This window comes from Erinaceus europaeus, chromosome 6 (assembly GCF_950295315.1).
Source record: "Erinaceus europaeus chromosome 6, mEriEur2.1, whole genome shotgun sequence".
In the NCBI taxonomy this organism is placed as follows: domain Eukaryota; kingdom Metazoa; phylum Chordata; class Mammalia; order Eulipotyphla; family Erinaceidae; genus Erinaceus; species Erinaceus europaeus.
This window is the reverse complement of record NC_080167.1, coordinates 27,475,140-27,500,284: the sequence shown is the minus strand read 5'-3', so window position 1 is coordinate 27,500,284 and position 25,145 is coordinate 27,475,140. Positions and strand designations below refer to the sequence as shown.

Sequence of the window (25,145 nt, the reverse complement as noted above, 5' to 3'; positions counted from 1 at the left end):
TCTCTCTCTCTTCCCTTTCAATATCTCTGTCCTATCCAACTATTTAAAAAAAATAGTTTTAAAATATTTTATTTTTTGGATAGAGACCGAGACAAACTGAGAGAGCAGGAAAGCAGAAAGACATTTGTAGCACTGCTTCACTTCTTGAGAAACTTCCTCCCTGCAGGAGGGGACTGGGGGCTTGAACCCAGATGTGTGGTCAAACAGGTGTGCCAACACCCGGCTCCCAAAGACTTTTTTAAAAAATTTATATTTATTTTTCCCTTTTTGTTGCCTTTGTTGTTTTCTATTGTTGTCATAGTTGTCGTAGTTGTTGTTGGATAGGACAGAAAGAAATGGAGAAAGGAGGGGAAGCCAGAGAGGGGGAGAGAAAGGTAGACACCTGCAGACCTGCTTTACCGCCTGTGAAGCGACTCCCCAGCAGGTAGGGAGCCGGGGGCTCAAACTGCGATCCTTACGCCTGCCCTTGTGCTTTGTTCTATGTGCGCTTAACCCGCTGCGCTACTGCTGACTCCCTGACTTTTTTTTTTAAAGTTCAAATTAATTTTTGTGCGTGTGTCATTTTTTCCTTTCTTTGATTTATTTTACTTTATTTTAATTTCCTCCCCAGAGCTCTGCTCAGCTCTGGCTTATGGTGGTGCAAGGGACTGAACCTGGGACTTTGGAGCCTGAGGCATGAAAGTCTCTTTACATAACCATTGTTACCTACCCCCCCATTGTATCTTTTTTTTTTAAAATTAGTGATCTAATATTGACTTACAAAATTTTGAGACAGCAGGAGTATAATTTCACACCACCCCCACTACCAGAGTTCTCTGTCCCCATTCCCTCCACTGGAAACTACAGTGGTTCTCCTAAGGTTATAACATGGGTTGACTATTACTTTTATAACTATATTTATGCATTTTTGCTCATGGTCCTGCCTTCTCTTTCTTTCTAAGTCACACCTCTATCTACTGTAACTTCTGAATGTCCCTCCTTTTTTCCTCTCTCTGCGTCCTGGGGTCTTGATGGAACTGGTGTTCAGAGCCCTCCGGTCATCTTCCCCTAATATTGTTCCCCCTCTGATGTTATGGATCAACAATCTTTCTCAAAAGACTTTTTTAAAAATAGCTACTAGGGTTTTACAATTGCACCACTCCTGACACACACACACACACACACACACACACTTCAGAGTGGGACAGAGAGAAGAGACACCACAGTACTGATCCACTGCTCATGAAGCTTCCTCTTTGCATGGCGCTCCTATGTGGTGGCCAGGTTTGAACCTGGGTCCTCACACATCGTAAAGTGTGTGCTCTACTGGATGAGCTATCTCCTGGTGCCCAAAGAAAGACTAGTGCATTAAACTTCCTCAATGCCACACTTACAGGATATGAATGGAAAGTACCAGGCCACTTATCATTCTCTAATTCTAAAGACACAGAAAATGGTTTTAGAATGTGTCAAATTTGTTATGACAAAATACATAGCAGCTTTTAATTTGAGTACCAACTATATGTCTAGAGGGCTCAAGGACAAAAGCTGTATCATTTTCTTTCCTTACATTTGCCTGAGAATTTTCATTTCAAAAAGTGACCCTAACTATAGATTAACAAAACCCAGGAGCCTAATAGCGAAATGGCCTATTTCAGCTATTTGCATATTCTTTATGCAAACACAACCTGTATATGTTACACTCTAAACTAACTACATTTAATCAGGTACCTGAATAACAATGGACTAACAATATTTAACTTACTTTCCCCACCAAAAATTAGGTCCATCTAGATTTTTGTGTGTGATTCTATTAAATACAGCTTCTAAATCAATGTAACAGTCATCATCTGTCTTTAGCAACAAATCAAAGCTGGTTGTTTGTACAGTCCTGTTGGGAAAAAAAAAAGAGGGAAACTTAGTACATTAAAACAAGAAAACAAAGCAACAGCAATGTAGTGACACTGTTAACATTTTAATTGAAAACTGTCTCTATATTACCTGTATGCTTTTCCCCAGTGACTTATTCCTCCAGTGTTAAGACCCTTTAACAAAGCACTTCCGCTACCAACTACAGTCTTCACTTGATGCCACTAAATGGACAACATAAGTACTCAAATGATATAATAAAGTGTAAAGGAAATTGAATACAATGAAAAAAAAATGGGTCTTACATGAATCTGTTTTTTGATAAATGCTCTACTCACGCTGCCAAATCTACTGAACATATGAACCCTGCCCCTGTGCTCATAATAAAAATATCCAGAATGAGGGGGGCCTCAGCATTTAGAACACTGCTGTACAACAGGAAGTACTCTATACTACAGTTTTACTACAATCAGATATTTTATGGTTAAAAAAAATGAGCTACAGTATTAGAATATACTTTCCCTTTGCAATAATTTCCAGCACTCAAACTATTATAAATGATCTTTTGGAAGGCAATGGGAGGCAAATTCATTTATCTATACATCACAAAAAGAATAACAGAAGGGGCCAGTGGTTGGCACCTGGTTGGGCATACATGGTAGCATTAACAAGGACCCAGGTTCAAGCCCCCGGCCCCCACCTGTGGGGCAGAAGTTTCAAAAATGGCGAAGCAGTGTCTCTTTCTCCTTCACAGTCTTTCCTCCCTTCTCAATTTTCCTATTTCTGACTATATTAAAAAAGGGGGCGGGGCAGAATGACTGCCAGGAGCAGTGGATTTATCATACGGGTGCCAAGTGCAAGCAATGCCCTAGTGGCAAAACAAAACCCAGGAACTACAGATAAAAAATGATTCCTTCATGTCACATGGACAATTCTTACACATCTTTGTTAAAAAGCCAAGGAGTTACTGGGGCCTAGTCAGATGACAGAAATCTGAATTAAGAGAAACTTAGAAATAGATTTTAGGGGTGTCGGCGGTAGCGCAGCGGGTTAAGCGCACGTGGCGCGAAGCACAAGGACTGGTAAGGATCCCGGTTCGAGCCCCTGGCTCCCCACCTGCAGGAAAGTTGCTTCACAGGCGGCGAAGCAGGTCTGCAGGTGTCTATCTTTCTCTCCCCTTCGTTGTCTTCCCCTCCTCTCTCCATTTCTCTCTGTCCTATCCAACAACAACAACATCAATAACAACAATAAAAAGACAACAAGGGCAACAAAAGGGAAAATAAAAAAAAATTTAAAAGATAATTTAAAAAAATTAAATAGATAGATTTTAGAAGTCTGGGAATCAAGTGAGCCTGTGCATGTTGACATCCACAACAAAGTCAAAACTCTGGAAGAACAGATTTTCCACAGCACCAAAAGGTCAACATTCAGATACCAAGACATAGTAAGATGGCCTCTCCCAAGAAGATAAAAACTCCTTTGTACAATAACAAATTGCAACTGGAACAGACCCACACGGTCCAGGACTCTAAGCTGGTGAGCAGGGGGCGGGTTATACTGAAGCTCTAGTACCACAGTTCTATTCCTACAACTCTATGGAAGCACAAATGGAAAGCTGAATGCTGGGAAACTATAAAAGGGAGAAGGGGAAGTCATGGCTGCAGTCTTCTTGACTAGGAACAAGGTTGGTGGAACTTTGGGGGATGCCATATTGGAAATCAGTTTCCATAGTAACAGATGCTGGGATGATTCCGGGCTCACTGTCAGTCAGAATTTGCACTCTGCTAGTTCCAGAGCATGCACAGAGCACTCACTACCTAGACTGAAGTTTCATCTGCATATTAAATCAGAATCTCCACCCACGGCAAGCCAGTGACTACTGAACACATTTGATCTTGAGTTTTTGGTCATTACCCAAGTTCAACACAGAACCTTGACCCAGGTCTCACAGACTGTTAACATATTAAGATGGGAAATTGAGCCACATTGGACCAAACAGTAACTGGAAGAAAAGTCAATATATACAACCCTAAATTCATTATATAAAACACCCAAAGAGGACATCAAAACTATGATTTTTTTAAAATTTATTTATTTATAAAACTATGATCTTAACAATGCTCGTGGAAAGAAGACATTTATTGGAAGAAAACTTCAACAAAGTCAGAGTCTACCCAACATTTTCTACAACTTACCATCTATAGAAGTTTAGTAATTTTGCAGGGACATTTCGGTAAGTGTCAACAACATCCACAAAAACTATATCATCATATATTCTGCTTTCCTCCTTCAGTAAGGCATCTTCCTTGCTGATATTATTTATATGATCAGTAAGTCTTTGAGGGCGAGAATGAAGGTTTTCTAAGAGAGCATCACCTTCTGAAAAGAAATGACAGAAAATTAGGGAAAAAATTGCTACTGTAAACTCAAGACTCAGAACTTGTGAATATATATATATATATATATATACACACACACACATATATATATTTTTTTTCTTTTCTTCCCTAGACAATCTAATATACTTTTTTAGGAACTTCAAGGTAGGGAAACAGGAACTTTAAAAAAAAAATTTTATTATCTTTATTTATTTATTAGATAGAGACAGTCAGAAATTGAGAGGGGAGGAGGAGATATACAGGAAGAGATACAGAAAGACACCTACAGCCCTGCTTCACTACTCACGAAGCTTTCCCCTCTGCAGGTGGGGACCGGGACTTGAACTGGGGTCCTTGTGCATTGTAACGTGCTCTCAACCAGGTGTGCCACCACCCAGCCACCAGAACAGGAACTTTCTTACACTGCTAGTTACAGAAATGGATACCTTCACTTTAGAGAGCAATATAATAGCATCATCTAGTTAGGCCACAAAGATGCATACCTTATCAGTCATTAAGTCCACTCATAGATATACCCCTAATTATAGATTTTACATGTTTATTAAACTATTGCAGCACTGTTTGAAATGTGAAAAAAAATGGAAGCAATTTAAATGCTCACTGACAAAGAATGGCCCTGGCCAGGAAGGTGGCACAGTGGATAGGTTGCTAAGACTTTTCGAGTAAGGGGTCCCAAGTTCAAGTTCAACATTATATATGCCAGGCTGATGCAATGGTTCTTCTCCCACCCTCCCAATTAATAAGTGAATAAATAAATATATTTTAACTACTTCAGAGCAAATGCTCTTTTTATTTTTATTATTGGATAGAGACAGAAATTGAGAGGGGTGTGGGAGACAAGAGAGAGACACCTGCAGGCCTGCTTCACCACTCATGAAGCTTTCCCCCTGCAGGTGGGAACCAGGGGTTTGAACCTGGGTCCTTGCACATTATGATGTGTGCACTTAATCAGGATTATCTCCACTGAGGCTCCAGGAATTCGCCACTCTTGGCAGCCATTTTTTTTTCCTAAACATGGGATGGGACAAACAAAGAGACCAGCCCACCACCAATGGAGCTCCCCTGCCATCATGGTGCTTCCATTATGGTGCCAGGCTCAACCTAGGGTCTTACAGAGGGTTAAGGCTCATGTTCTGCTGGGTAAATCATCTCCCTGCCCCCCAAAGCTGCTATTATTAGTAGTATTAGTATTGCTACTATTATTGTTATTGTCAATGGGGCTTCACCAGTACAGACTAAATAGTCCAGTCAGATAGAAAGGTAGAAATGAGAGAGAGAGAGAGAGAGAGAGAGAGAGAGAGAGAGAGAGGGAGAAAGAGAGAGGAGAGGAGAGGAGAGGAGAGGAGAGGAGAGGAGAGGAGAGGAGAGGAGAGAAAGATACCATAGTACCAAAGCTTCTTTTTCTACAGGGGCGGGGGGGGGCTGGGCTTGAATCTGGGTTGTGTATAAAAAGCAAAGACACTTTTTGAGTAAGCTATCTTGCTCACCACTCCCAAAGTTACGTTTCACTTTTTTTTTAAAAAAAAAAAAAGACAAACAAAAACCCCTTTCAAACTATAAAGTAAGATTATGTTCTTGAAATTCAGTTTGTTTTAGAATTTCACCCTGCGGACTTACCCTGAATAGTATAAATAAAACCACCTGCAACTCCCTCCACTCCTTCCATGAGCTCATGAGGCAATGCACCCTCTCCAGTCTAAAAGGAAGGAGAATGGAAGGGCTCAATATTTCATTATTAAAAATGTATCTCTTATATTCTAAAACTGATGTGGCAAAATACACAATAGTTATAGTAATTACTAATGTTGGTCAAGGTACCGAAAGACTTGTTTTTTTTCCAGAGCTGGGGTCTCCAGCATATGCAGTCTCACCACACCTGCCCCACTTATTCATTCAGACAGAGAGAAGTGACCCCCCCCCCCCCCGGTAGGGAACTGGGGGCTCCAACCAAGATCCTTGAACCAGTCCTTGAGCTTCACACTATGTAAGTTTAACCTGGTGCACCACTGCCTGGCCCCTGGGTGTTGAATCTTGTCAACTGCTTTTATTTATTATTATTATTATTTTGCCTTCAGGGTTATCGGTGGGGCTTGGTGCCTGCACTACGAATCCATTGCTCCTGGATGCCATTTTTCCATTTTTTTTACTGGGTAGGACAGAGGGAAATTGAGGAAGGAGTGTAGGGGTAGATAGCATAATGGTTATGTACCTTTGCATAACTCTCATGCCAGAGACTCTAAAGTCCCAGCTTCAGTCCCCCACACCATCATAAACCAGAGCTGAGCAGAGCTCTGGTAAAAGAAAAAGAAAAAAAAAATTGAAGGAGGAGGGGAAGACAGAGAGGGGGAGAGAAAGACACTCGCAGACCTATTTCACCGACTGTGCAGCAACTCCCCTGGTGGTGGGGAGCTGGAGGCTCAAACTGGGATCCTTGTACCAGTCCTTTCACTTCGTACTATGCACGCTTAACCCTGTGTGCTACTGCCTGGCCCTCTCAACTGCTTTTATATTGTAGTATCTATGTATATAATCATGTGGCTTTATTTTTCTGTTTGTGGAAGTGGTTTATTACACTCACTAGTCTGTGTATACTGAACCATTTTCGCATCTCTGGGATCTTGGTCTTGATGAATTATTTTCATGATGTTCGTCTGGATTTGATTTACAAGATTTTGGTTTATAGTTTTCCAGTACAACTATGGTTTTCTTTCCTTTGTACTGCCCATTCCTGCTTTGGGGACCAGAGTGATCTTGGTCCATAGGATGTATTTGTGAGTGTTTCTCCTATCCCCAAATAAATAGAAACAGAGAGGAAGAAGAGAGAGGGAGAGATAGATGGGAGTACTGTTCTGCCACCCATGAAGCTTATCCCACTACAGGTTCAAAAGGCTTGAACTTAGGCCCATGGTAACATGTGAACTCTACCAGGTATGTCATCTCTTGGTCCCATGAACCTGGGTCCTTGTGTATGGAAGCATGGGTGCTCAACTAGCTACACTACCACCTGGACCCTACTTACTTTATTTTATTGAAAGAGAGAAAGACCAGAGCACTGCTTAGTTCTGGCTTATGCTGGTGCTGGGGATTGAACCTGGGGCCTCAGACCTCAGGTAAGAGAAACTTTTGCAGAACCATTATGTTGTTTCCCTAGCCCAAATGCACTGATCTTAAGAAAAACTGTAGTTAGGGTTAGGGCTAAAAAAAATAAAATTAAAATTAAAAAAATTAATATAAAAGAAAAACTATTTTGTTAATTGCTAGAATTACAAAATCATAAAACATTTGAGTTTTTTATACTGAAGTAACTGAACATTTTCTACTATGTATGTTCTAAAATGCATAAGATTTGTCGTGCCTGGGGGTCGGGCAGTAGCGGAGCGGGTTAAGCATACGTGATGCAAAGTGCAAGGACTGGCGTTAAGGATCATGGTTGAGCCCCTGGCTCCCCACCTGCAGGGGTCGCTTCACAAGTGGTGAAGCAGGTCTGCAGGTGTCTTATCTTTCTATCCCCATCTCTGTCTCCCCCTCCTCTGTCCATTTCTCTCTGTCCTATCCAACAATGATGACAACAATAACAACAATAATTAAAAAAAAACAAGGGCAACAAAAGGGAGTAAATTGGGAATCGGACGGTAGCCCAGCAGGTTAAGTGCAAATGGTGCGAAGTGCAAGGAATGGCGTAAGGATCACAGTTCGAGCCCCCCACCTGCAGGGGAGTTGCTTCACAAGCAGTGAGGCAGGTCTGCAGGTGTCTTTCTCTCCTCCTCTCTGTCTTCCCCTCTTCTCTCCATTTCTCTCTGTCCTATCTAACAATGACAACATCAATAACAACAATAAAAAAACAAGGGCAACAAAAGGGAAAATAAATAAATATTAAAAAACTTATAAAAAAGGGGGAATAAATAAATATTTAAAAAGTATTTGTTGTGCCATATTGCCTTGGCTAGTGTAATAGTAAATAAAAAATGTAAAATTATACATTTAAAATGATATTAGATTAAACAACCTTAAAAGGGGGGGTGACTTACTGTAGTGACTCTGAGAACTCCCCCTCCATCATTTACTGTCACTTTGTGGAGATTTCTTGACAGCAGGCCCTGGAGGTCTTGACTCTCCCACACGATGGTACCTTCAAAGCTCTTTTGTAGGAAGATAAAACAGTCAGTCAATTTCTCTGTTATTGTCAGTTATGTTTTAAGTAAGTTTTAAGAGAAAAAAATCTAAGACATATTTAAGATCTTTACTGCATAACTATTAAACTACAGCTAAGATCTTGATGTACGTTTTTGAATCATTTTTTTCATGCACATCTGGAAAGCAATTATAAAAGTATATACAATTTTGCATGCTGCTACCTGTCACAATCATATCAAAACATTTTCTTTTTAAAAACAACTATTTTATTTGCTAGGGCAGGGAGAAATCTTAGAGGGAATGGGGACAGTGGGGGAGGCGGGTGGTGGCGCAGGTTAGTGCACATAGTACTAAGTGCAAGGAACTTCATAAGTGGTGAAGCAGATCTGCAGGTGTCTTTCTCTCTTCCTGTCTGTCTCCCTCTCCCCTCTCAATTTTTCTTGAATAAAAAGTGGGGGAAAAAAAAAAGAAAAAGGAAAAAAAGGTACAGTGGATTCATAGTGCCAGCACTGAGCCCCAGCGATTGGAGACAAAGAGAAAAGAGGGAGAGAGATAGAAAGACATGTGCAACACTGCTTCACCACTTGGGAAGCTTTCCCCGCTGCGGATGGGAACCAGGGGCTTGAACCCGGGTCCTTATATACTGTAATGTGTGTGCTTAACTAGGTGCTCCACTAAACATTTAAACAGGCTCCTCAAATCATTTCCTTATGCTGCTGCACAGCAGCTATCACAATCATTACTTTTCATGTGTGAGTGATACGCCACAGAGTGGCTGGTTCCTGTATCCACCCACATGTTTCTCCTGCCAGTCATTTGAATACCACAAAATAATGTGAGGCTTTGGTGTAAATGGTTATTTTTCCCTAGCACTATAAAATAAATTTATTGGGAGTCGGGTGGTAGCACAGCAGGTTAAGCACACGTGGTGCAAAGTGCAAGGATCAGTGTAAGGATCCCAGTTCAAGCCCCCCGGATCCGCACCTGCAGAGGTCTGCAGGTGTCTGTCTTTCTTTCCTCCTGTCTTCCCCTCCTCTCTCCATTTCTCTCTGTCCTATCCAACAACAACAACATCAATAAAACAACAAGGGCAACAAAAGGGAATAAATAAATAAAATATAAAATTTTTAAAAGAAATTTATTTAAAATAAATTCCCAGTGGTAAAATACTGGGATAAGAAATAGAGATGTGGGAGTTGGGCGGTAGCACAGCGGGTTAAGCGCAGGTGGCACGAAGTGCAAGGACCGGCGTAAGGATCTGGGTTCAAGCCCCCGGCTCCCCACCTACAGGGGAGTCGCTTCACAGGTGATGAAGCAGGTCTGCAGGTGTCTATCTTTCTCTCCCCCTTTCTGTCTTCTCCTCCTCTCTCCATTTCTCTCTGTCCTATCCAACAACGACGACATCAATAACAACAACAACTACAATAAAACAACAAGGGCAACAAGAGGAAATAAATAAAAATAAAAAAAAAAAAGAAATAGAGATGTTTTACATGGATTTGAATATATATTACCCAACTATTCTTCTTTTTTAAAAAATTTCTTTATTGGATAGACACAGCCAGAAATTGAGAGGGAAGGGGGTGATAGGGAGAGAGACCGAGACACCTACAGCACTGCTTCATCACTTTCCCCTTATAGGTAGGGACCGGGGACTCGAACCTGGGTCCTTGCTCACTGTAACATGTACGCTCAGCCAGGTGCGCCACCACCCGGCTCCTTCTTCTCTTATTTTTAAACATTCTATTTTAATGAGAGAGAAAGACACAGACACACCCCAGAGCACTACTCAGTTCTAGCTTATGGTGGTGCTGGGGATTGAACCTGGGACCTTTGGTGCCTGAGGCATGGAAGTCTTTTGCATAACCATTATTGCTGTTTCCACCCCCCCCTTCAAAAGCAAGTTATACTAATTTACAGGGTCATTAGCAATTTATGAGAATGCCACTAGTATTGTACTCCTCCCAGTATGGTCACTCATAAAAGAAAAGTTTAAGCTTAGTTAGTTGATTAAAATATAATTTCTCATTTAACTGAGTATTTTATCAACCACCATATATCCCTGGCACCTCAGATCACCTGATATATATATATATATGGCTCTGAAAAAAATCACTTAGTAATATATGACTCAAAATTATTAGAATTAACTTTTTATAAAGTGCTGGATAATAGATACAACTTTGACATTCCCAGAATTAACTTAGGTAGATTAATTAAGTGTCAAAGAGCAACAGCAGATTCTACTGTATAAATGTGAACAGCATGTCTCAGGACTGGTGGTAGGAAAATGTCTCCTAGGGTGGGTCAACTGCACCTCTTCTATATGTTAAACGAGCTTTGATATTGTAGGATGAATTCTAGATCTGAACTAGAAAGACTCATTTGGGAAACTACCACTACTGTGGTTCCAATGCACTGAGCTTCAGGAATATCTTAGAAACAATGAGGGTACAGAGTGAATAATCTGTTCATGCCCAACTGTGTAACACTCTACATATTGTTCATGGCTTAACTCCAGGCTGATGAGGGCACCTGGTGGGTGAGGTGTTCTCCAGCACACACGTTAAGACTAGACCACAAATGGCATCCAGAAGGTGACAGTTATGATTTCAGATATCACCTTTGGAAAGGTGACCATCTCTTTACCATTTTCTGATCTGCACTGCTCCCACCATCATTTAGAAAGTTAAATGACTGATTTAATCCAATGGGATCTATCTGGTCTGTCAATTAATACCTAGTATCATCCTCTGTCACTACAATAGCTCTGTGTTTCTCTACACCACTAAATAAACCATGACAGCATGCACCATTGTTCAAAAGGTGTGATTTTTGGACCCTGCAGACATCATGACGCTTTTTGGACATACCATATGCAAAGTACTACATATTTCCATGCATCCACAGTTGGTAGTGTCATCCTGGTGCATCAAAATAGTAAAAGTGTCTGTCTCTGAAAGCACACAGACAGGCCAATGAAGAACGACGTTGGCATTATAGGCTTTCTAAATACATACTGTACCTCTGGTAAGATAAACTGCTCCACAGGCTTGTACCACAGCTTGTTCACCTGTACGCCACAGCTTGGAGGACTAAAGCGAGCAATAAAAAGGGCTTCCTACAAATTGAGGGTTGGGGAAGACAAGAAAAATTCTCATGTTTAACACCACATGTTCGACAAATGTTCAAACATCTTACATCTTGGCAAACTAAATAGTTCCCAATTTTGGTTATTAAATATATTTAAGATAATTCAAATATGTCATGCTGTTCCAAAATATTAAATATAATAAAAAATCTATCTTGAAATGAGCATCAGGGCATTAAATATGAAGCATTAATAACCAAAGTCAGTTTATTAGATTTAATCCCAGAAATTCACAAATAAACCACAAGATTACAGATTTCTACATAAAAGAAAAGTACACAGGAAACACACTCTAGAAGACAAAAAACAGGGAGCCGGGCAGTAGCACAGGGGTTGGTTAAGTGCATATGGCACAAAGCACAAGGACCGTCCGGCTTAAGGAACCCAGTTCAAGCCCCAGGCTCCCCACCTGCAGGGGGGGTCGCTTCACAGGTGGTGAAACAGGTCTGCAGGTGTCTATCTTTCTCTCTCCCTCTCTGTTTTCCCCTCCTCTCTCCATTTCTCTCTGTCCTATCCAACAACGATGACGTCAACAATAACTACAATAATAAAACAACAAGGGCAACAAAAGAGAATAAATAAATAAATATTTAAAAAAAGAAAGAAGACAAAAAACAAAACAAATATTAAAGACCAATTCTCACTGTCTATTGTTTTCTCTGGGTTCATTCCTCTTCATTTTAGGGAAGAATATTTTCTTTCTCTTGCACCTATTACTTTGCATCAACTTACCACATGGGAAACTTCAACTAAAGTTATCAAGACTGTGCAGAAGAGCAGAATTAAAGAGGAATGCGTATCATAAGATCACGTCTATTTCTTTCTTTCTTTTTTTCCCTCACAACCGATCACGTCTATTTCTTTTAAAAAGACATTTTATTTGTTTATTGGGTAGAGAAAGAGAGAAACTGAGAGAGAAGGGGCGGTAGAGAGGGAGAAAGACACAACTGCAGCATTGCTTCACAGTTTGTAGCACATATTTTGAAGGTGTACAAAATTATACCTTTAAAACATATAGTTTTTTTTTTTTTTTACCAGAGCACTGTTCAGCTCTGGCTTATGGTGGTGCAGGGGATTGAACCTGGGACTTTGGAGCCTCAGGCATGAGAGTCTGTTTGCATATCCATTATGCTATCTACCCTCCGCAAAACATATAGTCTTATCAACCAATGTCATCTAGACAGAGAGAGAGCATGAGAGCAAAAGAGACTATAGGACAATTAAGCGTATAAAATTTTTTTATTTTTACTTATTTCATATTATCTTTATTTATTGAATAGAGACAGCCAGAAATCGAGAGGGATGGGGGTGATAAAAGAGAGACAAAAAGACACCTCCAACACTCACAAAGCTTTCCCCCTGCAGATGAGGTCTGGGGGTAGGAGGGAGGCTTGAACCTGGGTCCTTGTGCATTGTAACATTGTGTTTAACCAGGTGCACCACCACCTGGTCCCTAAAAATTCAAGATTTACTTACACCTAAAAACACAATTTTTTTTTTATTCACAATCAATTTTTGAAAGTCTTTGGAATTTAGAGGACTTTAAGGTATAAATTTACAATCTGAGCTAACTCCTTTTTCTAGATATAGCAAATTTATTCATTAATATTTTCTTCCCAAACCAGCATCATAATAGATTACATTATAATGTATTCAACCAGTAAGAGAAGAAAAATGTCTCCCAACTAAATAGCAGTAAGTCATTTTCCCAATCTACCATATGCTATGACGGAAATGTAGTTTTTTGAAAAGGAAAAAGGAAAATTTTGTACAAAGCAGTCCATACCTCCTGTTCGGCCTGATAAAGCTTGACAGTGATGTTTCTCTGGAAACCCACATCACCGGCATCAGAAAACACCCCAAGACTGGTGATTACAATTGGGTAGAGAACTCGGAAGCTCACACTGACAATGTGGTCGTCTGAAAGGCCTGATGAAGTCTCTTCAGAAAGGCTGAAAGCCTCAATTTCCTGATTCAAAACTAAGGAAGTAATGAAAGAAGGAGTTTTTACAAAATCAAATAAATACAAACAATTCTTTGTTCTGCTACTATGAAGTCAAGAAGCAGGTTCTGCAACAAAATTTAGTTATATTTACTGTGTAATTATTTCACATATGATGGTAATTTAAAATATTTAATCAGGAGTATTTTACTAGGTATGTGTTCTCTCTGAGAAATTATAGAGAAATCTCTTTTAAAGATAAATAAATTTTCATTGTATTTTTTTTCTCTTTATTAAGGGCACTAATGGTTTACAGTCAACAGTAAAATATAGTAGTTTGTACATGTGTAACATTTCTGGTTTTCCACATAACAATTCAACCCCCTCTAGGTGCTCCTCTGTCATCATGTTCCAGAACCTGAACCCTTCCTCCCCCATTTTATTTATTCTAAAGATTCATCTAATAAAGGGAGATTCTAGGAAACTGCTCTGCTCAATCTCCATGCACATTAAGCAAATGACTCTCTCTGTTAGCAAAGCCACCTTCCCAACCATCTTGTATTTTTTTTTTTTAATGTGTGGGAGAGAAACCAAAGTACTACTCTGTCGTTCTATGCAGTGTTGGTGATTGGGCCAGGCTCTCACACAAGCAATATATGTGCTCTACCACTGAGCTATACTCCTAGCTCAAAATTCTTCAAATTTAATTTTAGAGCGACAGTTTTCCAGATCTGCTGATAGCATGGCCTCATCAGTTAAAAGCATTTGCGCGCGCGCACACACACACACACATCTTTATTTTCAGAAAAGCAGAAATCCTACTGTCGCACCCCAGCATACCCTACAATGCAATTCATACCCTTTTGGCTGCTCAATAAAATGTGACTGAACAGGATTAATGGCTGCCACTCAAATATACTGCAAATCCAATCAAATATAAACAGGAAAGGGGAAAAGAGAATTCAGATTCTGGACACTTAATGGTCAAAGAATCCAAATTCCAAAGATCCTAGACAAGCCTGTCTCTTTAGTCTGCTCATTTAATAAAAGAGACTCAAAGTAGAAACATGTCTATTGAAGACATTAGGTTGTTCTGCCTAAAATATAGTTTACCAGGTAGTGTGTATGAGCACAGTCCTAAGTTTGAGTCCTGGCACCAAAGGAAGCTATAGTGATGTAGTGTCTCTGTTGCTCTACATGAACGGGTGTGTGTGTGTGTGTGTGTGTGTGTGTGTGTGTGTGTGTGTGTGTGTGTGTGTGTGTGTGTGTGTGTGTGTGTGTAAGCTATAGTGATGTAGTGTCTCTGTTGTTCTACATGAACGGGTGTGTGTGTGTGTGTGTGTGTGTGTAAGCTATAGTGATGTAGTGTCTCTCTCTGTTTCTCTACATGAACGGGTGTGTGTTTGTGTGTGTAAAGGGGTTTCTGCTCCAAAGATCTTTTATCTTATCTGTGTGAGCCAAGGCTCTCCCCTTGGACCTGGAAATCTCACAGGATCTAATTGCTTTTCCATTCCTTTTTTGGGCCTGTTACAATCCTTAGCAGTCCAAGGGCTTCTGTTAGGTCATTTTTAAGTTTTTTTTTTTTTCTTTATTCATTTTTTCCCTTTTGTTGCCCTTGTTGTTTTATTGTTGTAGTTATTGTTGTTGTTGTTGGATAGGACAGAGAGAAATGGAGAGAGGGAGGGGAAGACAGAGAGGAGGAGAGAAAGATAGACACCTGCAGACCTGCTTCACCGCCTGTGTAGTGACTCCCCTGCAGGTGGGGAAGTTTTTTTTTTTTTAATACCTCGTGTTGAAAGTATGAGAGGATGTAGAAAACATATTAAGGTTTGCTTCAGAAATCACAGGGATATCAGAGACGTATTATATGTTTTCGCTTTATTATTTCCAATCTTCTGAAAGTCTCAAACACAATACCCTACAACATTCAGAATCACCAAGTGCATAAAAGCATAAAATGTTTCCCTAGGATGAGAATACTTAATTCTTTATTTCACATGAAAAATTCCCTCTTCTTTGTATGAACCAACGTTCAGATTTGAACCCTTTATGCTCCAATCCTCACTGTTCAAATATGGTAGTAAAGTGTTCATTGCTACCTTACTCTTTTTTTTTTTTTTTAAAGATTTTATTTATTAATGAGAAGATAGGAGGAGAGAGAAAGAACCAGACATCACTCTGGCACACGTGCTGCTGGGGAGTGAACTCGGGACCTCATGCTTGAGAGTCCAAAGCTTTATCACTGCACTACCTCCTGGACCACGCTGCCTTATCTCTTAATAGTTACTTATAGCTTTGTCTTGGTCAATGTGAAGTTTATTGGGATGGTGTTCTATATTTTTGCTTGGTTTTATGTAAATTTCATCTATGACTTTAGGTTCCATGGCTCTGATAAGATGTTCCAATGCATACTTGTTAGATGAGCTATATATTGGGTTAAATATTGAACTCCTACCATGTTTCAGGAATCTTACGAAGTACTTTTTGTGTGTCAACTTATTTTATATTTATATTGATTCCTATAAGTACCTTTATCTTCACTTTTAAAAATGATCAGACTGAGACACAGAGGAGTTAAATAAATTATCAAATACAGAACTATAAAGTTAGATAAAAAAAGTTACGGATACTGACTGCAAAGATTACTTTTTTTTTTTGCCTCCAAGGTTATTGCTGGGCGTTGGTGCCCGAACTACAAATTCACTGCTCCTGGCAAGAGGAGGGGAAGACTGAGGGGGGAGAGAAAAGCACCTGCAAACCTGCTTCACCACTTGTGAAGCAATGCCCCTGTAGGTGAGAAGCCGGGGGCTGGAACTGGGATCCTTGCATGGGTCCCTGTGCTTTACACTATGTGTGCTGAACCTGGTGCACTATCGTCCAACCTCCCAGATACTACTACATTCTTACCTACTACACTACTGCTGCCTATTGAAAGTGAAGTGTATATATTTAAATAGGTTTGACTGACAAGTCACCTGTAGAGCCATGGCTGAATATAACAGGAAAAAACAAGGGTACTTACAGAGTTAACAATTCCTAAAGCCACCCCCCTGGTAACACAGAGAACCTAGTTAGGATTAGCTTTTCTTCTTCCATATTAGAATGCTCATAAAATTTTAAGTGTAAGGAAAAATAATATTACTTTTCTTTTAGTGTTCCACTATTTGTTTCTTTTGCAGAAGTTTAGGCACTAATTCTTAGAGAAAGTTAATTAATCAATTACTTTTATCAGTGATTTATAAAATTACAAAATAACAGGGGTACAAATTTCCACACCATTCCCACCACCAGAATTCTTTTTTTTTTACATTATTTTTATTTTTTAATTTATTTAAGAAAGGAGACATTAACAAAACCATAGGACAGGAGGGGTACAACTCCACACAATTCCCACCACCCGATCTCCATATCCCATCCCCTCCTGACAGCTTTCCCATTCTCTATCTCTCTGGGAGTATGGACGGACCTAGGGTTGTTGTGGGTTGCAGAAGGTGGAAGGTCTGGCTTCTGTAATTGCTTCCCCGCTGAACATGGGCATTGACTGGTCGGTCCATACTCCCAGTCTGCCTCTCTCTTTCTCTAGTAGGGTGGGTCTCTGGGGAAGCAGAGCTCCAGGACACATTGGTGCGGTCTTCAGTCCAGGGAATTCTGGTCGGCATCATGCTGGCATCTGGAACCTGCACCACCGGAATTCTATGTCCCTATTCCCTCCACTGGAAACTGCAGGGGTTCTTTCAAGGTCACAGATATGGGATGGCTATTATTATTTTATTATTTATTTTATAAAATTTATTCTATGTGGTATACATCTTTCTGTTAGAATAACACTAACATGTTGTATTCATATTATCTACTCTTTCTGGAAATTTTTGTCACTACTGTCACTTAAGATCATGCACTCCCCCTTGTTTTATTATTGTAGTTATTATTGTTGTTGTTGTTGTTAATGTTGTCATTGTTGGATAGGACAGAGAGAAATGGAGATAGAGAGGGGGAGAGAAAGACACCTACAGACCTGCTTCACCACTTGTGAAGCGACTGACTCCCCTGCAGGGGAGCCAGGGGCTTGAACTGGGATCCTCGTGCTTTGCGCCACCTGCACTTAACCCGCTGCACTACCATCCGACTCCCAAGATCATGCACTCCATCACTGAGCTACTTCACCCAATTGCCACAGTAGTGCAATTACACACACCCCACAAAAAGAGGTGATGCATAGCAAAATGATTTCATACATTCTTAGGTTTCCATATTCCTAATGCTTGCTGCACAAAAATTTGCTATCCAAGTGTTTGCTTCACAAAATTTGGGTAAATCTGTATCTTTTTTTTTTTTTTAAATAATCTATATCTTCAATACATGTATCTAGATGCACTGAAGTAATGAGACCAGTGGAATGACTATTATTTCTATATCTGTCTGTCTATTTTTTGCCCATTTTTTCTATAGTCGTATCTATCTATCTATCTATCTATCTATCTATCTATCTATCTTTTGTCCATTTTTTCTATGGTCCTGCCTTCTCTTCCATTTTAAGCCACAACTACACTTATTAATACTTCTGAATGTCCTTCCTTTTTTCCTCTTCTCTCTCTGGGTCCTGAATAAATTGGGTTTCAGGGCCCTCTTGTCATTTTCCCCTAACAAGAAAGTTAATTTATAATTTTTATATCAAGGCCATTGTAAGTCAATAAGTTGGTGAAAACAGTGGTTTTCCAACTTTTTTCCAAATTCAGTAATTCAAGATTTACCTATGCACAAGAATTTCTAGCCACATTTGAATCATGCTGGAAGAAAAGAATTAAACTCCACTGGGTCTTTATAATATATGCATCTATAGAGCATTTTCACAAACAGTAACCATAAAATGACTACTAGTTCATCTCCTAAGGATGAGAAATAAATTTGGATGAAAATTCAATTTTCATCTGCTAACAACAGACCACCATATTACTGAGCTTAGCAACTTCCCAACATCAGACTCACATATGGCAGTTGTAGGGCTGAGGCAGAAGAATCTTACCTGGATTTGTGATGTTGAGTAATCTGCAGGAATAAGGATCTTCTCTGTCTTCCACAGGGATGTCACAGCCATGAGCACCTATTATGAACTTCACAAGCACACTGAGAGATGTGTTGGCATTAACATCGGTTACTGGTCTTCACCTTGCACATGCACATTTCCTCATGCCCATTTCAGAGTTTTTACTTTGAGATGTTAAGTATTTACTGGGATTAATTCTGACTTTACTCTTCTGAGTCTAGCAAAAAGGAGGAGCAAGCAAACCCAAAGTTGCTGCCTACCAAGTGAGTTCTGTGCAAGTCCTCTACTATAGTACTGTCATGAATGCAAGCATGAGTATTCTTGGCTTGGTTACCAGCAAATAATTTTTTTTTTTGCCTCCAGGGTTATTGCTGGGGCTTGGTGTCTGCACTATGAATCCAATGCTCCTGGAGGCCATTAAATTTTTTTTATTATTATCTTTATTTATTGGATAGAGACAGCCAGAAATCAAAAGGATGATAGAGAAGGAGAGAGACAGAAAGACACTTGCAGCACCGCTTCACCAATTGCAAAGTTTTCCCCTGCAGGTGGGGTCCAGGGGCTCAAACCAGGGTCCTTGTACATTGTAATACATGCGCTCAACCAGGTGCACCACCACCTGGTCCCCTGGAGGCCATTTTTTCCCCTTTTGTTGCTCTTGTGGTTTTATTGTTGTTGTGGTTATTATTATTGTTGTTATTGATGTCGTTGTTGGATATGAGAGAGAAATTGAGAGAGGAGGGGAAGACAGAGAAGGGCAGAGAAAGACACACCTGCAGACCTGCTGCGCTAACCTGCTGCACTACCGCCCAATCCCTGCAAAGTTTTTAAAAGCAAACTACAGAAAAGTCCACATCTTATAACACATCTAAAATATGTCTATATCTGCATTATGTATTTGCACCCCTTTGGTTCAAGATTCGTGTTCCTGGCCCAACAGCTAGCTCAGGTTTGAACCTGGGTCCTTGAGGCTTGCAACATGTGCGCTCAACCTGGTGTGCTCCCAGCTGGCCCCAGACTTCTCTACAGCTCCCTAGCACTGTCTTGTTAATGCTTTCTCCCTCCTTTAAAAGAGTCTGCTCAGTAGGCACCACTGACTCTTCTTCCTAGCTTGCCCGTTAAGAGTGGGCAATGGGGGGGGGGTCAGGCAGTAGCACAGCAGGTTAAGCACACATGGCACAAAGTACAAGGACCGGCGTAAGGATCCTGGTTTGAGCCCCCGGCTCCCCACCTCCAGGGGGGGGGGGGGTCGCTTCACAAGTGTAAAGCAGGTCTGCAGGTGTCTATCTTTCTCTCCCCCCCTCTCCATTTCTCTCTGTCCTATCCAACATCAATGGCAACAATAACAATAATGACGACAACAACAAGGACAACAAAAAATGGGGAAAAAAATCCTTCAGGAGCAGTGGATTTGTGGTGCAGGCACCGGGCTCTAGCAATAACCCTGGAGGCAAAAAAAAAAAAAGTGAACATTACCTCTACTCATTTTTTTTAAAACTTGCTCCCCCTGGTCAATATTTATTCCCAAGGCATTAATTAGCTGAGAATGATGCCTGAATTAGCCTAATTTAGATGAGTCTTCCAAGTAGAAGACCCACTGATCATCTTCATCTAGATGACCTACCGGCAGCTTTGTACTAAAGCTTGTTCCTACTGGTTTGCAGGAGCTATGGCTAGATAGCCTGCTTATAGCAAAGATGGAATATGTTTTGCCATGAGTTGACCAGCAAGCAGCCTACATGCTGGGACATCTACAACTGTTGAGTGGAATAGAAACTGTTAAATGGTTATATTCAAACAGGCCTTGGGAGGAGGACTATCCTGCCCTCTCTCAGTATCAGTAAGGTATTCTCTTCTCAAACTGGCCATTTACTTATAGATATTATATTGTGAAGCAGTTATTAACTTTGAAGAAAAACAGGCCTTTCTGGGAAAAGGAACATGCCAAAGTAACAAACTAAAGTCAAAAACTGTTTGATATGGGGGCAGGGCGATAGCGCAGTGGGTTAAGCGTATATGGCGCAAAGCGCAAGGACCAGTGTAAGGATCCTGGTTCGAGCACCCAGCTCCCCACCTGCAGGGGGGGGTCGCTTCACAGGTGGTGAGGCAGGTCTGCAGGTGTCTATCTTTCTCTCCTCCTCTCTATCTTCCCCTCCTCTCTCCATTTCTCTCTATCCTATCCAACAACAACAACAGCTATAACAACAGTAACAATAACAACCACAGGGCAATAAAATGGGAAAACTATTATAGCCCCCAGGAGCAGTGGATTCATAGTGCTGGCCTGGAGGTAAAAAACAAAACAAAACTGTTTGATATATATAGACTCTGCTTGGGTTGGCTTGAGTCTCAGCTGTGGAAAGGGAACACTCTGCTCAAGACTCTCAATCAGGACTCCCCCTAGCTATTTTGAAATCAGGCTTCTCAAGCTAGAAACAGTGGATATCATAAGTCACCTGATTGGACATCTGACTGCTTGTATACTTGTGCTGCTTATTCTCAAGTGGGACTCCACCCAGCTAAAAATGGTGGACGTTGTAAGTACACCAATCTGAAGTTTGATGGCTTGTATATTTGCTGCTACCTGTTCCTCTAAGGCTATATTTCTATGTCTTTCCCTCTTAATATACATCTATATTAATAAATCACTGTTTTGAAATCAAAACTACAGCTATTGTGTCTCATTTATACACATGCATAGAACATGGTTTTGCCTAGTAAGTGATCCAGGCTTGAACCACTGCTCTGGGGGAAGCTTTGGTGCTGTGGTGTCTTTATCTCTCTTTATGTATCTTTCTTCTATCTTAAAAAAAAAAAAATTAAATAGTGGGGGTTGTATTGCTAAATGGGAATCTGGGGAATGTTATGCATGTAAAAAAAAAAAAAAAGAAGTAGAAACGCAAAGCAGAAATTGACTGAGTTTGGAGTATGGCACCAAAGTAAGAAAGCAGAAGTATACTAGAGTTTGCAGTGAGTACCTCCCTAATACTACCTCTCCACTTTTCCAAGCTTTGAGTCCATGATTGCACAACAATTTGTTTGGCTTTGTATGTTAACTCTCTTTTCAGTCACCAGGTTCCAGGTGTCATCAGGATGCCGGCCAGACTTCCCTGGATTGAAGACACCACCAATGTGTCCTGGAGCTCAGCTTCCCCAGAGACCCATCCTACTAGGGAAAGAGAGAGGCAGACTGGGAGTTTGGACCGACCAGTCAACGCCCATGTTCAGCGAGGAAGCAATTACAGAAGCCAGACCTTCTACCTTCTGCAACCCTCAATGACCCTGGGTCCATGCTCCCAGAGGGATAGAGAATGGGAAAGCTATCGGGGAAGGGGGTGGGATATGGAGATTGGGCGGTGGGAATTGTGTGGAGTTGTACCCCTCCTACCCTATGGTTTTGTTAATTAATCCTTTCTTAAATAAAAAATTAAAAAAAAAAAAAAAAAAAAAAGGAAAGATCTCACCCAAAAAAAAAAAAAAAAAAAAAGCCAGTCTGTTTCTCTGACTCTCTCCCTCTCAATTCCTGTCTGTCTCTGTCCAATAAATAAAGATAATAATTTTTTTAAAAAAGTATGGAGGGACTAAGTAGTAAAATGCTGGATTCAAGAGTGTGTGACACCCAGAATTTGCACCTCAGAACTTCATAAAAACGATGAAGGTAGGGGCTGGGAGAGAGCGCACCTGGTTGTGTACGCATCTGACCATGTGCAAAGACCTGAGTTCAAGGCCCTGGTCACCACATAGGAGCACCATGCAAAAGGGGAAGCTTTAAGAGTGTTGGAGTGGTAATATGGTATCTGTCTCTAATTCTCTTTCAGTCTTTCTGAGAGCTTGTTTGAAGGTTCTAGCAGGGGAGCGCAGCTACTTGTATATCCTTGACTGAAGACCGGCCCGGAAGGCCATCTTCTTTGACCGAGTGCGCAGCTTCGGGAGGGATGCACATGGAGTGGTGAGGGAGGAAGGGGACACCCGTCTAGCCAGCCAGATCAGCCGAATCAACCCTGGCAATCAAAGGGGTGACAGATGTCGCAGCCAGATCGCCCTCACATACTCTCAGTCTTTCTGTTTCTCACTATTTGAAGGGGGAATAAAAGAATCTGTCGAGAGTGGTAGGGTTGCATACGCATGAAGTGCCAGTGGAAGCCTGGTAGCAGAAACATAAAAAGGAGGAAGCAGCCTTATGGTTTCTCTTCTTCTCCCTCTCTGTTATTTTATTTATTTATTTATTTATTCATTATTTATTTATTTCCAGGGTTATTGCTAGGGCTCGGTGCCTGCACTACAAATCCACTGCTCCTGGAGGCCATTTTCCCCATTTTGTTGCCCTTGTTGTGGTTGTTATTATTATTATTTTCATTGCCACCAGGTTATCTCTGGGGCTCAGTGCCAACATGATGAAACCACTTGCTCTTTGTAGACATTTACCTCTCGCCTCTCCCTGCCCCTTTTTATTTTACATGATAGGGAAATTGAGTAGGGAAAGGGAGACAGAGAGCTAGAGAGGAAGATCAACACCTGCAGACTTGCTTCACCTATAGGTGGGAAGTAGGGGCTCAAGACCCCAGTCCTTTCACCATCTCCTGGACCCCAATGATAGTTTTTAAATGGTGGAGAACAGACTAAATTTCAGTGAGTAATGAATCTGTGGCTATTTCACTGTGAATAAAAAAGATGAAGTCAATGTTTCCTTTTTATAAATAAAAAATTAAATTAAAACAATTTTTTTCGAACAAATTAAAACAATTTTTTAAAAGATGAAGAAACATTCTGTTTTTAAAAACCCTACTTGATTCAGTAGTCCTTATAGGGAATAAGTGAAGTTTTGTTACATTAGTCTTACTCTTCAACTTAAAGAAAACACTTAAGTCAGAACTACATACTTTTGTCCTCTGTAACCTTAAGTTGGTTATTATAGATATAAAAGTCTGGCAATAAAACATCCTGAGAATCAGTAGGTGAAATTTTCAATAAAGAGCTATACATATTCTATCTATTAAGTGCTATATACTTTTTATACTAAAATTTATAATAAACATACAAGTACATATAAGTATATTTTTCCCCAAAAGAGCCAGTTGGAAAACACATAATTGCCTGCAGAAAAGTCAAATACATATACATAACTTAGCTTCTTTTATATGAAAAGTACTCTTCTCAACAATGGTAGAAATTGTATTCTCTAAAGGGAGGCTGGGTGAACATAGTCTGTCACTGGCCCTGAAATGGGTGTGGTCTAGAATGTTCCTAGCTATTACCATGGGATGTGAGCTCAGACCTACAGGGATGCAGAGGTTCACAAGCTCCTGTGCTAAATATGAATAGACATAGGCCCTAGGTCAGACTGATGGGGTTTGCAGTTAATAAAAGTATATTTAAAAAAAGTATATTAAAAAAGTATATACTTTCCCCATATTTGGGAGCTTCTCTCTGCCCTGATCCAACTTTCTAGTCCTATCCTCAACTTCTCAGACAAAACTCCTAGCCCACCTGCATGTCAATCGTTGGGCTCAGGCAAAAATTATTAAAGTCATGGGCCTCTTGGAATATACCTAAAATAGACTTCCTAGTTCCTTCCAACTCGAAGACCCCAATTTTCATCTGCTATATTCTTAATCTTAGCTTCCTGATTATTAAACAATTTATTCTACTATATATATATATATATATATATATATTTTTTTTTTTTGCTTTATATTTTTAATGCTTTTCAACCACCAAGTTGCAAATGCTACTATGATGTCAACCTGACTTCCCCGGGCAGATGACCTCACCAATGTGTCCTGGAAGCCCACCTCCCCAGAGCCCTACTCCTCTAGGGAAAGATAGAAATAGGCTGAGGGTATAGGTCAACCTGGCAATGCCCATGTTCAGCAGAGAAACAATTACAGAAGCCAGACATTCCACCTTCTACTCCTCGTAAAGAAATTTGATCCATACTCCCAGAGGGATAAAGAACAGGGAAATTTCCAATGGAGGGGAGAGGATATGGGACTCTGGTGGTGGCAACTGTATGGAATTGTATAGTGCTTTCACCCTACAATTTTGTCAGTCATTATTAAATCACTAATAAAAAAATTTTAAGGGAGTCAGGCAGTGGCGCACCAGGTTAAGCGCATATAGTACATAATACAAAATGCAAGGACCCGGGCCAAGATCTCAGTTTGAGCTCCTTGCTCCCCACCTGCAAGGGAGTTGCCTCAGCGGTGAAACAGGTCTGCAGGTGTTTATCTTTCTCTCCTCCTATCTTCCCCTCCTCGCTCCACTTCTCTCTGTCCTAGCTAATAAAAAAAAAATTATTTTTAAGTACTCTTCTCATCTAGCTTTTATTTTTCTGTCTTGACTATTAATTTCATTGCTGTCCAAATTAAAAAGCTAGCAATCATCCTAGACTGCTCCTTTTTATTTAAATACCTTATTTTCTTGTTAAGTAATTTAGCCCCTCAACAATTTTTAACAAATACTTGAGAAACTGACTATTATTGACTTCCTACAAAGGTCTGTGGTTAAATAAGGTCCTTAAATATATGTGGAGTGTGGGGTCTTCAATGAAATGAAATATTGTAAACAAGCCATAAATACAAAAATGTCAATACCTTCGTTTATGAATTACTACGTGACTATCTTTCA

The 25,145-nt window shown here is 40.3% G+C and overlaps 1 protein-coding gene across 2 annotated transcripts in view; it reads right to left on the bottom strand.

Annotated features, from left to right (window-relative positions):
• The window catches only part of B3GALNT2 (beta-1,3-N-acetylgalactosaminyltransferase 2), a 45,155-nt gene that overhangs the window by 6,133 nt on the left and 13,877 nt on the right, over positions 1-25,145 (bottom strand). For both annotated transcript variants that reach the window (XM_007522924.3, XM_060191959.1), the window contains exons 3-9: positions 18,498-18,598; positions 13,319-13,512; positions 11,407-11,502; positions 8,276-8,386; positions 5,865-5,943; positions 4,044-4,227; positions 1,745-1,870 (exon numbers count right to left, since the gene is read on the bottom strand). In XM_007522924.3, the coding sequence (XP_007522986.1) occupies positions 1,745-1,870; positions 4,044-4,227; positions 5,865-5,943; positions 8,276-8,386; positions 11,407-11,502; positions 13,319-13,512; positions 18,498-18,598 (891 nt within the window). The remainder of the gene's footprint in view (positions 1-1,744; positions 1,871-4,043; positions 4,228-5,864; positions 5,944-8,275; positions 8,387-11,406; positions 11,503-13,318; positions 13,513-18,497; positions 18,599-25,145) is intronic.